Source organism: Lissotriton vulgaris, chromosome 1_1, assembly GCF_964263255.1.
Source record: "Lissotriton vulgaris chromosome 1_1, aLisVul1.2, whole genome shotgun sequence".
Classification (NCBI taxonomy): Eukaryota; Metazoa; Chordata; class Amphibia; order Caudata; family Salamandridae; genus Lissotriton; species Lissotriton vulgaris.
Window position 1 is genome coordinate 122,321,139 of NC_141685.1, and position 13,801 is coordinate 122,334,939.

The 13,801-nt window shown below is 43.6% G+C and overlaps 1 protein-coding gene across 1 annotated transcript in view; it reads left to right on the forward strand.

Moving 5' to 3' along the window:
- The window catches only part of LOC147737728 (uncharacterized), a 259,549-nt gene extending 247,302 nt beyond the window's left edge, over positions 1 to 12,247 (forward strand). The window contains 2 exon segments of the mRNA XM_086924967.1: positions 9,198 to 9,359; positions 9,361 to 12,247. Of these exon segments, the coding sequence (XP_086781093.1) occupies positions 9,198 to 9,359; positions 9,361 to 10,458 (1,260 nt within the window). The 3' untranslated portion in view covers positions 10,459 to 12,247.
- Positions 12,248 to 13,801: the final 1,554 nt, after the last annotated feature.

The window sequence follows — 13,801 nt, forward strand, 5'->3', positions numbered from 1 at the left end:
AGCGTAATTTAGCGATAGACAAGTGCTATCCTGCTTTGCCATCAAGTACAGCTAAGATAGTGGAGGACTCCGAAAACGATCCTCTGTTGTCTTACTTGTTGAGGTCACCTCCATCGTATGCACAGGGTGCTACAGCTCCACCTCTGCCGAATGTTGTGTTACCGGTTGCTGGACAGCCTGGTATACCTGCTCCTGCTCCCCTGAATCAAGCTCCTGCATTTCCTGTGGTTAACAATATTCCTCCGGCACCCCCTCTTCCAGGGTTGCCAGCTCCTCTGCCTATGCCTGTACCGCTGATACCTGTTGTTTCGCAAGCTACTTTGCCTCCTACACCTACTGGTGCTGTTTCTTCTGTCCCAACTACCACTCTACTTCAAACTTCCTCTAGCTATATGACTCCGCTTTCTGTTCGTCGGAGAATTACTGAATCTGTCTCTAATATTCTCTCTCCCTTTTACAAAACTCTGATTAAGAGTCCTGCCTCTGAATCTGTTCAGAGACGTAGTCAGCTTCCTAGTGTTGAGGAACGAGGAATATTAGATTCCACTGCTCTCAGGTGGATTTCGAAAGTTGGAAGGTATAATGTACGAGATGTATTAGATACATTTATGCAATGGAATGAACCGACACAACGCTATGTGTTTGATGTTATGTGTTCCCTTTTACGTGCGGAATGGGATGAGAATGATTCTGAACAAGTTCCAGACAAATTAATTCATATTCAACAAAAATTTGCTGCAGGTATGATAGTTGGTCAGGAGATAAAAGAAGCAATGGAACTGATTCTAGGTTTTAGGGTTGATCCTTCCCTCGGTTCACCAAGAGATTCAGAGAAAGGTAGCGCAAATAAAGGTCGCCAATACCCTATGAGGGAGGTTCCGCCAATATGGCGCGACGCTGTGCAAGCTGATGCAGTGCGTGGTATTGCGGCCGCTCCAGCGCAATTCCAGAGAGTGTGGATACACATTCCGTGGAAGCGAGCTGAAGTGTTAGCAGTAAAACAGGCCTTGCCAGATCCGCGTAAAAATCCCGCCGGATATTACAAAGAGTTGGCTCAGACGGTTGAAGCTTGCGTAATGAATCTAGCGGACATTGATATGCTATTTGGTAATGTAGTACCGCAACCAATCTGGGCTAAAATTCGTAGAGAAAATCATCCAGTTGCTCTAGGTGGCTATTGGGCAGCTATTATTGTGGCAGATGGTCAACCAATTGGGGGTTCTAAACCTGAACCTTTAATTGCTAATTTGCCCGGTAGAATAATCGATTTAATGAAAACCCTGATGCCAGCATTGCGCGTTAACTGGGACAAGTTGTCCGCATGCAGGCAGAAGAAAGACGAAAGCGTCTCCGACTTTTTCACTAGATTCGAGGAAACTTTCGTAGATCACAGTGGTCAGGATATGAGCACGGAAGGAGGCCAGAGATTATTTGTTGATAAATTTGTGCACAATCTGTTACCAGAGCTCAGTAATAAATTAAAGAATTCTGAAAGTGCGTGGGCTGTCTCTACGACTGCACAGATACTTGCAACTGCCCAGTACTATGAAAATAGGGATAAAGAAGAGAAGGAAAAATCAGAAAAGAAAACGAAAGATTTAAAAACCAAAGTCCTTTTGCAACAAGCATATCCGCCTCGCACGAATCAAACGAATACACAGCAAGGGCCATATCAGAGGACCGACTATGGTTCACAGAGACCACAGTACCAATGGAATCAGTGTGCTTATTGCAAAAAGGAAGGTCATTATAAGAATGAGTGTCCGGTACTGGCACAAAATAATGCTGCTGCAGCTCAGAGAGGTCGTGGTGGTTCTATGCAAAATTCTAGAGGTCGAGGACGAGGTGCTATGCCTCCACAAACGAATGATCGCCCTTCTAATTATTTTGATCAACGAAATGGTCAGTCTACACAGCCAGCTAGATCTCAACAGTATCATGTTGAAGATTACTGTGAAGTTGGTGAGGAATTTCAGCAAAACGAGTACTAGGACAGCCTTGGGCAAAGAGATGGAGTAGTATCAGTTCCAGTAGACCAGAGTGGGCCTTATGTCGCAGTAGCCACATCAGGTGTAGTCGAACCGTTTCTGTTGGATACTGGTGCAGCAAAAAGTTCTATCATACATGCAAAACTCCCTGGCGCACCTTTGTCCGGCTTAACAAATGTTTCTGTAGGTTTTTCAGGCGCCCCTGTTCACAACCCTGTTTCTGGTCCTTTGTCTATTTCTGTTGGGCCTCGTCAATTGAAAGCACCCTTGATTTTGACGACTGGTTGTAATGAAAATCTGCTTGGTTTAGACTTGTTAAAACGCCTATATGCGACATTGTACTGTTCTCCTTCAGGAGTACAGCTTACATTAGGTAGAAGAATCATATCCCCGATGCATTTGTCAATGGATGCGCTCCCACTGGAGCTGCGTTCTCTCCCTGATACTCTTTGGGCGACTGGTCCTAACGATGTAGGTCTTTTGGAAATTCCACCATATGTAGTAACTTTGAAAGCAAATGTCAAATTTCCACGAATCCCACAATACAAAATCTCTAGTGAAGGTGAGCGTGCGCTCCTATTGATAGTACAAGATTTGATCAAGAAAGACGTAATAGAGGAAACTAGAGGAAATGTCTGTAATAGCCCTGTACTGCCTATTCTAAAGCGCACTGATCCCTCAGAAACCTCCAGTCTATAGATTTGTAATTGACCTTAGAGAGGTTAACAAAATTGTGATTCCACAGTTTCCTGTGGTTCCAGACATTACTGCATTGTTAACGTTGATTCCTGCTACAGCCACGTGGTTCTCAGTGATCGACTTGAAGAATGCCTTTTTCAGCATTCCGATAGCCGAAGAAAGCAGAGATATTTTCGGCTTCTCTCTAGGAGGACGAAGCTTCAGGTTTAAACGTGCTCCACAAGGCTATTGTGAAAGCCCATCCATTTACAGTCAGGCATTAAAAAGTCAGTTGGATTCTTTTGTACTTCCTCCTGGTTCTGCCTTAGTGCAATATGTCGATGATTTTCTAGTGGCTGCCGATGACAAGGAAACTTGCAAAGCAGCTACAATTTCCTTATTGCATCATTTGTCTGATTTAAATCACAAGGTGTCACCTTCCAAAATGCAATACTGTTGCCAAGAAGTGACCTACCTAGGTCATCTCTTGTCAAAGGAGGGAAGAAGGTTGACCCCAGAGAGAATAAAAGCAATTACGCAGATGAATGTTCCTAGCACACAGAGAGAAGTGCGTGCGTTCTTGGGTATTACTTCATACTGCAGGCAATGGATCCCAAATTTTTCTCTCTTGGCAAAACCGTTGGTGGCTTTGACTGGGAAAGGTGTTCCGAATCCAGTGCCATGGTCTGACGAATGTCAGCAAAGCTTTTCTGAGTTACGAAACGCACTATGTTCAGCTCCTGTGTTGGGTACACCTGACTACAGTAAACCATTTACACTCTATGTCCACGAAAGAGAAGGTTGCGCGTTGAGTGTCTTGACGCAACAATTTGGTGATAAACAACGCCCTTGTGCGTATTTTTCATCAACATTAGATCCGGTAGCCAGAGCGTTGCCTAGTTGCTTGAGAGCTACAGCGGCAGCTGCAGCGTCCATTCGACAATCTGCTGGTTTGGTCATGAACAACATGCTAGTGGTCATGGTTCCACATGCCGTGGATACACTCATGAACCGAACAAAGACGCAGCACCTTACCAGTGCTAGATTATCAGGCTATGAGCTGACACTGTTAGCAAATCATATTCAGATTAAGAGATGCAATGTATTGAATCCAGCAACATTGTTGCCGACTAGTCAGGAGTCGAGTGATTCTGAGCCACATGACTGTTGTTTTAGAACTGAGGAAGAGACAAAAGGACGAATTGATCTAAAAGACACTCCGTTATCAGACCCAGATGGCACGTTGTATGTTGACGGGTCTTGTTTTAAATTGGAGAATGGTGATGTAACAGCTGCCTATGCAGTAACGACTTTGAGTACGATTGTGGAGACTGCAAGAGTGAGTCAGAATTCTGCTCAAGCTGCAGAATTAATTGCATTGACTAGAGCGTGTGTTTTAGCTAAGGGAAAGAGAGTGAATGTGTTCACAGGTAGTCAGTACGCGTTCGGCGTAGCCCATAGTTTTGGCCGATTGTGGAAGGAAAGAGGTTTTATTACGTCCCATGGGACTAAGATCCAGCATGGTCAGCTAGTTAATGACTTGTTGGAATCTCTAACCTTACCAATGGAAGTTGCGATTGTAAAGTGCAGTGCTCATCGAGCAATCACGGATGATGTTGGTCGAGGAAATGCCTTTGCTGATGAGACAGCAAAACAGACAGCTAGGAATCCGATGAGTGGGATGTATGTTTCAACGTCTGCAAGATGGGTTACTGATTCGGGAATGTGTGAGGACACAATGGAAAGTGTGAGAACGATTCAGGAAGAAGCGACTGAAGAGGAAAAACTTGCATGGAAAGAGAAAACGGGTAAATTGGACTCGAATGGATGTTGGCTTGATTTGACGGAACAACAGCGTTGGATGTTGCCTGATGCGTATGTGCTTGCTGTGGTAACGATGGCGCATGGAGCAGCGCACATCAGTTCTAAAGGGATTTGTAAGATGTTGGCTCCAGTCTGGAAGAATGATGGAATTAGTAAGTGTGCAGAAAGAGTGGTGAGAAACTGCATGATATGCCTGATGCATAATCCTGGCAAGGGAACCCCCACACCTGCTGGTCACTTCGCTCCTCCTTCCTGCCCCTTCGAAGTGATTCAGTTAGACTTCATTCACATGGATCGATGTAACAACCTTAAATACATTTTAGTGGTAGTCTGTGCTTTTTCAAGGTGGATCGAAGCATATCCACTCAAAGATAATACTGCCTTGTCCACTGCCAAAATTCTCCTAAAAGAATACTTCCCCAGGTATGGTATGCCACGGATTGTATGGTCAGATAATGGAAGTGAATTCGTAGGGAAAGTTATGCAGAGTGCGTGTGCAGGCTTGAGCATCAAGCAAAAGTTCCACAGTGCGAATCACCCCCAGTCAGCAGGTTTAGTTGAAGGCTACAATGGCACCCTCAAGCTGAAACTGGCTAAGATACAAGCCTCCACGAGCTTGTCCTGGCCAGATGCATTACCTTTGGCCCTGTTATCCACAAGAGCGACTGTGCATTCCCGAGTAGGGCTTAGTCCCTATGAGATTGTGTTCGGTCGCCCTGCTAATATTTGGGGGGTACCAAGACCTAGGGAGTTTAGGCAGCTGGAATACCCAATGCTAATTGATTACCTTTTTGACTTGACTGCTAAATTGAGTCTCATTCACCAACAAGTTTTCGATGCATTGCCAAAGCCTCCGGAAAGTCCAGGTCATCAGCTGAAACCCGGAGACTTTGTTGTCATAAAGAACTTTGGACGGACCAGAAATCTTCAACCCAAGTTCGTTGGACCGTTTCAGGTGCTGTTGGCAACAAGGACTGCTGTACGAGTGGCTGGAAGAAAAAACTGGGTCCACGCGACACATACTAAGCGTGTACCCCTACCACTCCCTTATGATAATTGGATTAGAAAAGGAATTGGTGCCTCAGAAACAGAACCGGTTCCAAAATACGTTCCTTTCAGTGATGCAGAACTGATAACTGATCCACCGAACTCTGACTCTTTTTCTGAAGCTGCTCCTTTGAACACTGACCAGAACACTGCATCAATCGAAAATTTGCCCTCTGCGAACTCGAACACTGTCACTCCTGCTGAAAACAGTCTATTTCCGGATCAAACTACTCCAGGAAAACTGAGATACAACCTCTGATCTCATTCTAAAGACTAATAAAGCAGGAAACTGCCTATTTTTTAATCATTTTGCTCTAAAAACATTGCCTCCAGCCAGGAAGTTTGCTAAACATTTTGAATTTCTCTGTATATTTCTATTGTGCTTATTACCTTGCCGTCTGGGTAGCCGTAGGGTCGTGGCTTTGTGCCTAGTTGAATCTGCGGGGGCCAGACACAAGGTCGGTCTTTCTGTTAGTTCTGGGAACTCCCAGGGCTGGTAGAGGCATTTTCAACTACGTACATACCATCAGTGGTCGCGAGCGGTTGTAGAAGATGGAGCTTCCTGGGCTGCACCGAGAGAATGTAATTTATGTTCGCAGAAATAGACTGTACAAGGGGAAGATAGAATCCATAAGAGAGGGATAGGGGGGATAGCATGAACAGTGGACTAGGATGCACTTGGAAATTCGATAGACCCAGCCAGTCTGGAAATCTAAGCAGAATTAGTAAACAACAACATTCTAAGATGGCCTCCACCTTAGAAATACTTTAAAGCTACAGAACATGATGGTCCTTCTTTCATGTCCACAAGAAGGACATGCTAAGTTCTTTGTCAATATCTAGATTCCTAGAGTCTTAGAGGTGCCAACATTTTAGATTGCAAAAAACACAGTTGATGGACAGAATGTAGAACAATGTCATACATTCACCCCAGTACAAGGATCTGGGCCTAAATCCATCCTTTTTTTGCACTCCACACCACCCTGGGTTAGACACTGGCTATATGCAAATCAGCTCTGACCCTGTGCCTCATGAGTCCCAGGCTCTCCACAGGCTCTCCACACCACTGGAGTCAAGCTATCCAGGCTGATGAAGGCTGATAGCCAGAAACCGGTCCTTGGATGCTTGATGGAAAGACATGGCTTGGTAGTTCGGACTGGACTGTTCCCATGAGGCACAGGGTCAGAGCTGATTTGCATATAGCCAGTGTCTAACCCAGGGTGGTGTGGAGTGCAAAAAAACTATGGATTTAGGCCCAGATCCTTTTACTGGGGTGAATGTATGACATTGTTCTACATTCTGTCCATCAACTGTGTTTTTTGCAATTCTCACCCCGAGTGTGCTGGGTATACTCAGACGTGAGTCCCAGGCTCTCCACACCACTGGAGTCAAGCAATCCAGGCTGATGAAGGCTGATAGCCAGAAACCGGTCCTTGGATGCTTGATTCCGGTCTGGGAAAGACGTGGCTTGGTAGTTCGGACTGGACTGTTCCCAAGAGGCACAGGGTCAGAGCTGATTTGCATATAGCCAGTGTCTAACCCAGGGTGGTGTGGAGTGAAATAAAACGATGGATTTAGGCCCAGATCCTTGTACTGGGGTGAATGTATGACATTGTTCTACATTCTGTCCATCAACTGTGTTTTTTGCAATTGTCACCCTGAGTGTGCTGGGTATACTCAGACGTGTGTCCCAGGCTCTCCACACCACTGGAGTCAAGCTATCCAGGCTCATGAAGGCTGATAGCCAGAAACCGGTCCTTGGATGCTTGATTCCGGTCTGGGAAAGACATGGCTTGGTAGTTCGGACTGGACTGTTCCCATGAGACACAGGGTCAGAGCTGATTTGCATATAGCCAGTGTCTAACCCAGGGTGGTGTGGAGTGCAAAAAAACGATGGATTTAGGCCCAGATCCTTGTACTGGGGTGAATGTATGACATTGTTCTACATTCTGTCCATCAACTGTGTTTTTTGCAATTGTCACCCCGAGTGTGCTGGGTATACTCAGACGTGAGTCCCAGGCTCTCCACACCACTGGAGTCAAGCTATCCAGGCTCATGAAGGCTGATAGCCAGAAACCGGCCCTTGGATGCTTGATTCCGGTCTGGGAAAGACATGGCTTGGTAGTTTGGACTGGACTGTTCCCATGAGGCACAGGGTCAGAGCTGATTTGCATATAGCCAGTGTCTAACCCTGGGTGGTGTGGAGTGCAAAAAACGATGGATTTAGGCCCAGATCCTTGTACTGGGGTGAATGTATGACATTGTTCTACATTCTGTCCATCAACTGTGTTTTTTGCAATTTTCACCCGAGTGTGCTGGGTATACTCAGACGTGAGTCCCAGGCTCTCCACACCACTGGAGTCAAGCTATCCAAGCTGATGAAGGCTGATAGCCAGAAACCGGTCCTTGGATGCTTGATTCCGGTCTGGGAAAGACATGGCTTGGTAGTTCGGACTGGACTGTTCCCATGAGGCACAGGGTCAGAGCTGATTTGCATATAGCCAGTGTCTAACCCAGGGTGGTGTGGAGTGCAAAAAGACGATGGATTTAGGCCCAGATCCTTGTACTGGGGTGAATGTATGACATTGTTCTACATTCTGTCCATCAACTGTGTTTTTAACATTTTAGATTGGGCAGGGACTTTATATGGGGAGAGGGTCGATACATGATGCAGGTTCTACAAGGCTCAGATAGAGCCCCTTTACGCCACAAGGGCCCCAAACACAATCAGTGCACAAAAGGCCCCTATAATCAAGCCTTGAGACAACAGTGAGGGAAATCCTCCTAAAAAAAGAGTTAGTAGTTAGTAGTGAATGAAACCAGGCACCTCAGTGAATAATAGCATTTGATGCATGGCACAATATTCTGATATTCACCTTGCTGTCTTGAGTCTTCCTGATCCTTCTCTTACTCTAAGAGCTGTTCTTGTTTTAACAAAACCTTGACCATATGCATCTACCTAAAGCTGTAACTAGTATATGCGTGCTATGCGAGCATCCTTTTTTAGCTAAGTTTCTCTATGACCCCTTTGCTGAAATAAATAAGATGTGGCGTATTCAAAGGAACTGTTATGCAAATATCTCTGTATGGTTAAATGTGTCTTAAATATGTCTTCATAAGTTTCAACAATAGTAATAAATGAGATGCTTTTACAATCAATTAAAAATTGTAGATGCACATTCTGGTATTTTCCATTTAAGTAATTTAAATCTTTTTACATCCGACAGAAAACAATCCTTGATTGCACAAAATGTTTAAGAATAATGAAGATAATACTGTAAATCTGCAAAAGCAAAGTCAGAAACATTGAGTTACAGTATTCAGGAAAACATAAGTGCCGACAGAGGCAGCCGAACCTGAACATAAACGGACAGATCTTTGAAGTACCGTCAAGGGCAATTCGGTGATTCTACGAGTCTCAGCTGTCACCTCCGTGCCTCAAGATGAAGAAATTACCCCCTAGAAAATTAAGGCAACACTGATTAACCACTTTTTGTGTAAACATGTCCAATATCAGCTCTGATCATGAGGTGGTTACAGCAGTACTTTGCTTCCTAAAGTGATATCAGGCCACCATTCAGTGCTAAAGGTGTATTGAATGGATCTTTCAGGCCATTCCACAGCAACCAGCGAAAACCACAGTTAACTGAAAGTTAAAAGAAATGGGGGATCTGCTATATAAAACACAGAGTATATTTACCAAGCCTAAAACTGCATCAGAGAACACACACAGAAAAGCCATACAAATGCAATGAATGTCTGAAGCGCTTGAGTGAATTATCAGGCCTAAACAAGCATCAGCGAACACACATAGGGGAAAAACCCATATCATTGCAGTGAATGTGGAAGTAGTTTTATGGAATTATCAAAACTCATGAGTCATCAGCGAACACACACTGGGGAAAAACCATTCAAGTGCAATGAATGTGGGAAGAGCTTTATATATTTATCAGGCCTAAAACGGCATCAGAGAACACACACAGGGGAAAAAACATATCCTTGCAGTGAATGTCTGAAGAGCTTTAGTCTATTATCAGGCCTAAAACAACATCAGAGAACACACACAGGAGAAAAACCATATCATTGCAGTGAATGTCTGAAGAGCTTTAGTCAATTAGCACACCTAAAACAGCATCAGAGAACACACACTGGAGAAAAACCATATCCTTGCAGTGAATGTGGAAGTAGTTTTAGTTCCTCTTCAGGATTAATGTATCATCAACAAACACACACAGGGGAAAAAACATATTATTGCAGTGAATGTGGAAGTAGTTTTATAGAATTATCAAAACTCATGAGTCATCAGCGAACACACACTGGGGAAAAACCATTGAAGTGCAATGAATGTGGGAAGAGCTTTATAGATGTATCACCCCTAAAACTGCATCAGCGAACACACACAGGCGAAAAACCATATCCTTGCAGTGAATGTGGAAGTAGTTTTAGTTCCTCTTCAGGATTAATATATCATCAACAAACACACACAGGGGGAAAACCATATCATTGCAGTGAATGTCTGAAGAGCTTTTGTAGATTATGGTACCTAAAGGAGCATCAGAAAACACACACTGGGGAAAAACCATTCCAGTGCAATGAATGTGGGAAGAGATTTTGTCTCTCATCAGTCCTACATAGACATCAGCGAACACACACGGGAGAAAAACCATACCATTGCAGTGAATGTGGAAAGAGCTTTAGTCGATTATCACACCTAAAACTCCATCAGAGAACACACACAGGGGAAAAACCATATCATTGCAGTGAATGTGGACGTAGTTTTATTACATCTTTAAGATTAAGGATTCATCAGCGAACACACACTGGAGAAAAACCATACCATTGCAGTGAATGTGGGAATAGCTTTTGTCAATTAACAAACCTAAAACAGCATCAGCGAGCACACACCGGGGAAAAACTGTAGTGCGGCCCCTAGTGTCACGCTATTATTTGCTAAAGTTAGCCTGAGGTAGCAACCATTTTATCTACGTGTCTTTTTATTTTTGCGCACAACACTCTGTATCTTCTTGTGCAAAATCCCTTTGTGCCCACATGAGCTCATATTGTTATAGTTTGCTCATTGCGTACAAGGTCGATAAACAAGCCACTGTGCGTTCCACGTCTGGTCAATCCGCACTACCTAGACATAACATTAGGCACTTCTTTGCACGATTGAGAAATGCTTGCATTTTACTAACACGCAGCAGCTTTCTCGAGATAGACGGAAGACTAGAGCCTTGCTGAACCTATGATGTAACCTTACTCCTACGTTCTAAGATGAGGGGTTCCCCAGAATTGGCCCAGAGATCTTCTTTTATATAATATACATATTCCTACCAGGGGAGGGTGGTCTAGGCGCTATAGCCGTAATATCCACTGGTCATTCAGAATGATCTCTCCCTTCTTATTTTATGGTATTGTAACTTTGATAATTGTTTTTATCTTATGTATTATTCTTCTGGTGCTAGCTCATTGACTGCATTATAGAACTACGTACAGAGTTTTTTAGTTGAAAAATAAACACTTTAAACTTTACATAGACTCTGCATTGTTTGGGGTGGACAAGCACAGGTAAGTGAGCAAAAGGGTGTGCATTGCTACGACGACTCTGAGAGGTCGGGAGTTCCGTGTTCTGGGTTTGTCTAAGCATTAGGTATCTTTGGATGGTCTGCGGAGCTAATGAGACACTATAGCTAGTCGGTCGAGGGATTGTGAGTTCTTAGGTGTAAGTGCAGTGCAACCAATCTTGCACTAACGGCCCATTTTCTTGTGCATAGTTCTATACATCAGCGAAGACACACAGGAGAAAAGCCATATCATGGCAGTGAAAGTGCAAAAAGCTTTTATCAATCTTCAAACCTAAAAAAAATCAGCGAGCATTCCGGCATCAACTTAAGTGTCTATTCTGTGCTATTGTTTATTTCCCTACAGCTAGGAAAAACAGGAAATATCAGGAACCCATTGGGAGACTAGCACATAGTGGCCTAAAGGTAAAGAAACATTCTTGGTTTTTATTCTGTGAGAAAGAAATCCAAGCACATTACAAAACCTCGCATTTCATTTTTAGTGTTTCAGACTAGCCCAGTTTGTTTCCAGATGGCAAGAGATAGCGCAGGATCCTTGGGTTTTGGAAACTGTAGTTGGATACAGGATAGATTTTATCTGTGTGCCAGTTCAGGAAAGGGTTCCAAAGGTGTTAAGGTTTTCAGAAGAGATGGAAAAATTAGTAGCATATCCCTTTTATTACCGCCCAAACACAGCAGCAACAATATCTTAGAACTTAGAATACTTTAAAACATTCCAGAACTTAGAACATGTATAAGTCCCCATGAGCAGCAGCCATCTTCCTCTTTTGTGACTGCGAAAAAACAATAAATAATAAGCTCCAAATTTCTTCTGTCTCCAAACTTCTCCAGACTCCATTTCCAAACTTCCTTTTTCCAACTCGAACACAACGTCGACATTTCGACCCTATAAGATGGTGCTGGCTTTATCGCATTGATCGCCAGATCGTGAAGGAGAGAGACGTTCCTTGATCTTATACTGAAGTGATCGCACAAGCGGTACTTAACCGAAATCTTCCATTTTTCTCCACCGGCTGGTGGGGAAATTTTACGCATTTACTGCACAAGATACTGCGATTGAACCCTTGGTCGTGGATGGTGTCGGCTGACACATCCCCACCCTCCTGCCTATATAGAAATAGGCGCTGAAAGATTCAAAACCAACAGGTTGCCCACCTGCTTTTTAGTCCTTATGAAGACCTGACACGGTTGCGATAAAGCCAGCACCATCTTATAGGGTCGAAACGTCAACGTTGTGCTACTAATCAGTCCATACCAAGTTTCAACGATAATAGGAGAAAACATATGTACTTGAAACAAATTGATGTTGAATTTTGGACTGATCTTTATTTGTTTTTATGTATTTGTGTATCCACACACAGTCAACATCACTTGTCACTCCTATTCACCTAAGCACGTATCTGTTATTTGTACGTTTATGCTAATTTTGATTTGGACAACCCATTCCCATGTTTACCAATGCTATATCTATGTCAGATTTTCTAAAAATAAGAATATTTTGGATTAAATCCAAAATGGTGTGTGTTTCTTCCTTCTTTCCCCTTTTCTCCCTCAACAAGTAATTCTGCTCCAGGGTGATTATGTATTTCTAAAAAACTTTGTGAAATACATTGATAGTTTTGCCTACCATTTAGGTTTACAAAGAAATTGACTTTTCACCCAACAGAGCCATTGTTTTTTGTATAATCTTGGAACCCAGGTTCTGAGGGTCACTGGGCCACCCCATTATAGTTAGAAGCTTAAAACAGTGGCACAGTTAGCCCAGGACCCAAGTCTGGGTATACCCGTCACACTTAGGGTGAGAAAGCAAAAGACACACAAATGATGGACGGAACGAGGAACAAATCAAACATTGACTCCCAGTCAAGAAATCTGGGTTCAATCGATTGTACTTTTGCACACCATGCCAAACCAATTTAGAGCCAGCCATATGCAAATCAGTCTTGAACCTGCTTCTCATGGAAACAATCCAGCCCTAGCTGCCAAGGCAGGTCCTCCCTGGACTAGAAACAAGCATCCTAGGATCAGTTTTGAGGTATCACTCCTTATCAGCCAGGCTGGCTTGAATACCATGGCACAGTGAGCCTGAGACCAATATCTGTTCTGACCTCCAATGTTCCAATGTTTGTCTTCATGTTTCTTCCTTTTTAATTTAGAACATTCTACCCTCAGTGGATGGAATATTTTAATAGCCTTATAATCTTTCTGCCTCAGGGTATACCGGTTGTTAAAGATCCTGAACCTGAGTTTTAGGCCCGAGCCGCAGGCCCTCGGCAGCGGGCTATTAAGCTATAGTAAGGCCTGTCTGACTAGAACAGTATGTTGGGCAATCATGCATTTGATTGCATTTTTAAAACAGAACTTAACTGCATTGCTTAAATAAGTCTAGACATATTTAAACATTGACAAATTAATAGAATAATTGTGAAAAATTCTAAGGGGCGCCCTATGATTGCTGGGAGGAAGGGGGGGTGTGGTATTAAAAGGTTTTAAGACCACTGGTCTAGGGTGTTCCTCATCAGAGAGGTGTGAGGGGCCTGATGTAACACTGTTGGTTAGCCGAATCTTAAAGGGGAGAGCACAGAGACTTAAAGCCGATGGATTTCAATGTCGGATCTGTTTATCACCACTTAATCATCCTCACTGATCGCAATAAGTGACTGGATCAGGCCCCTCCTACTA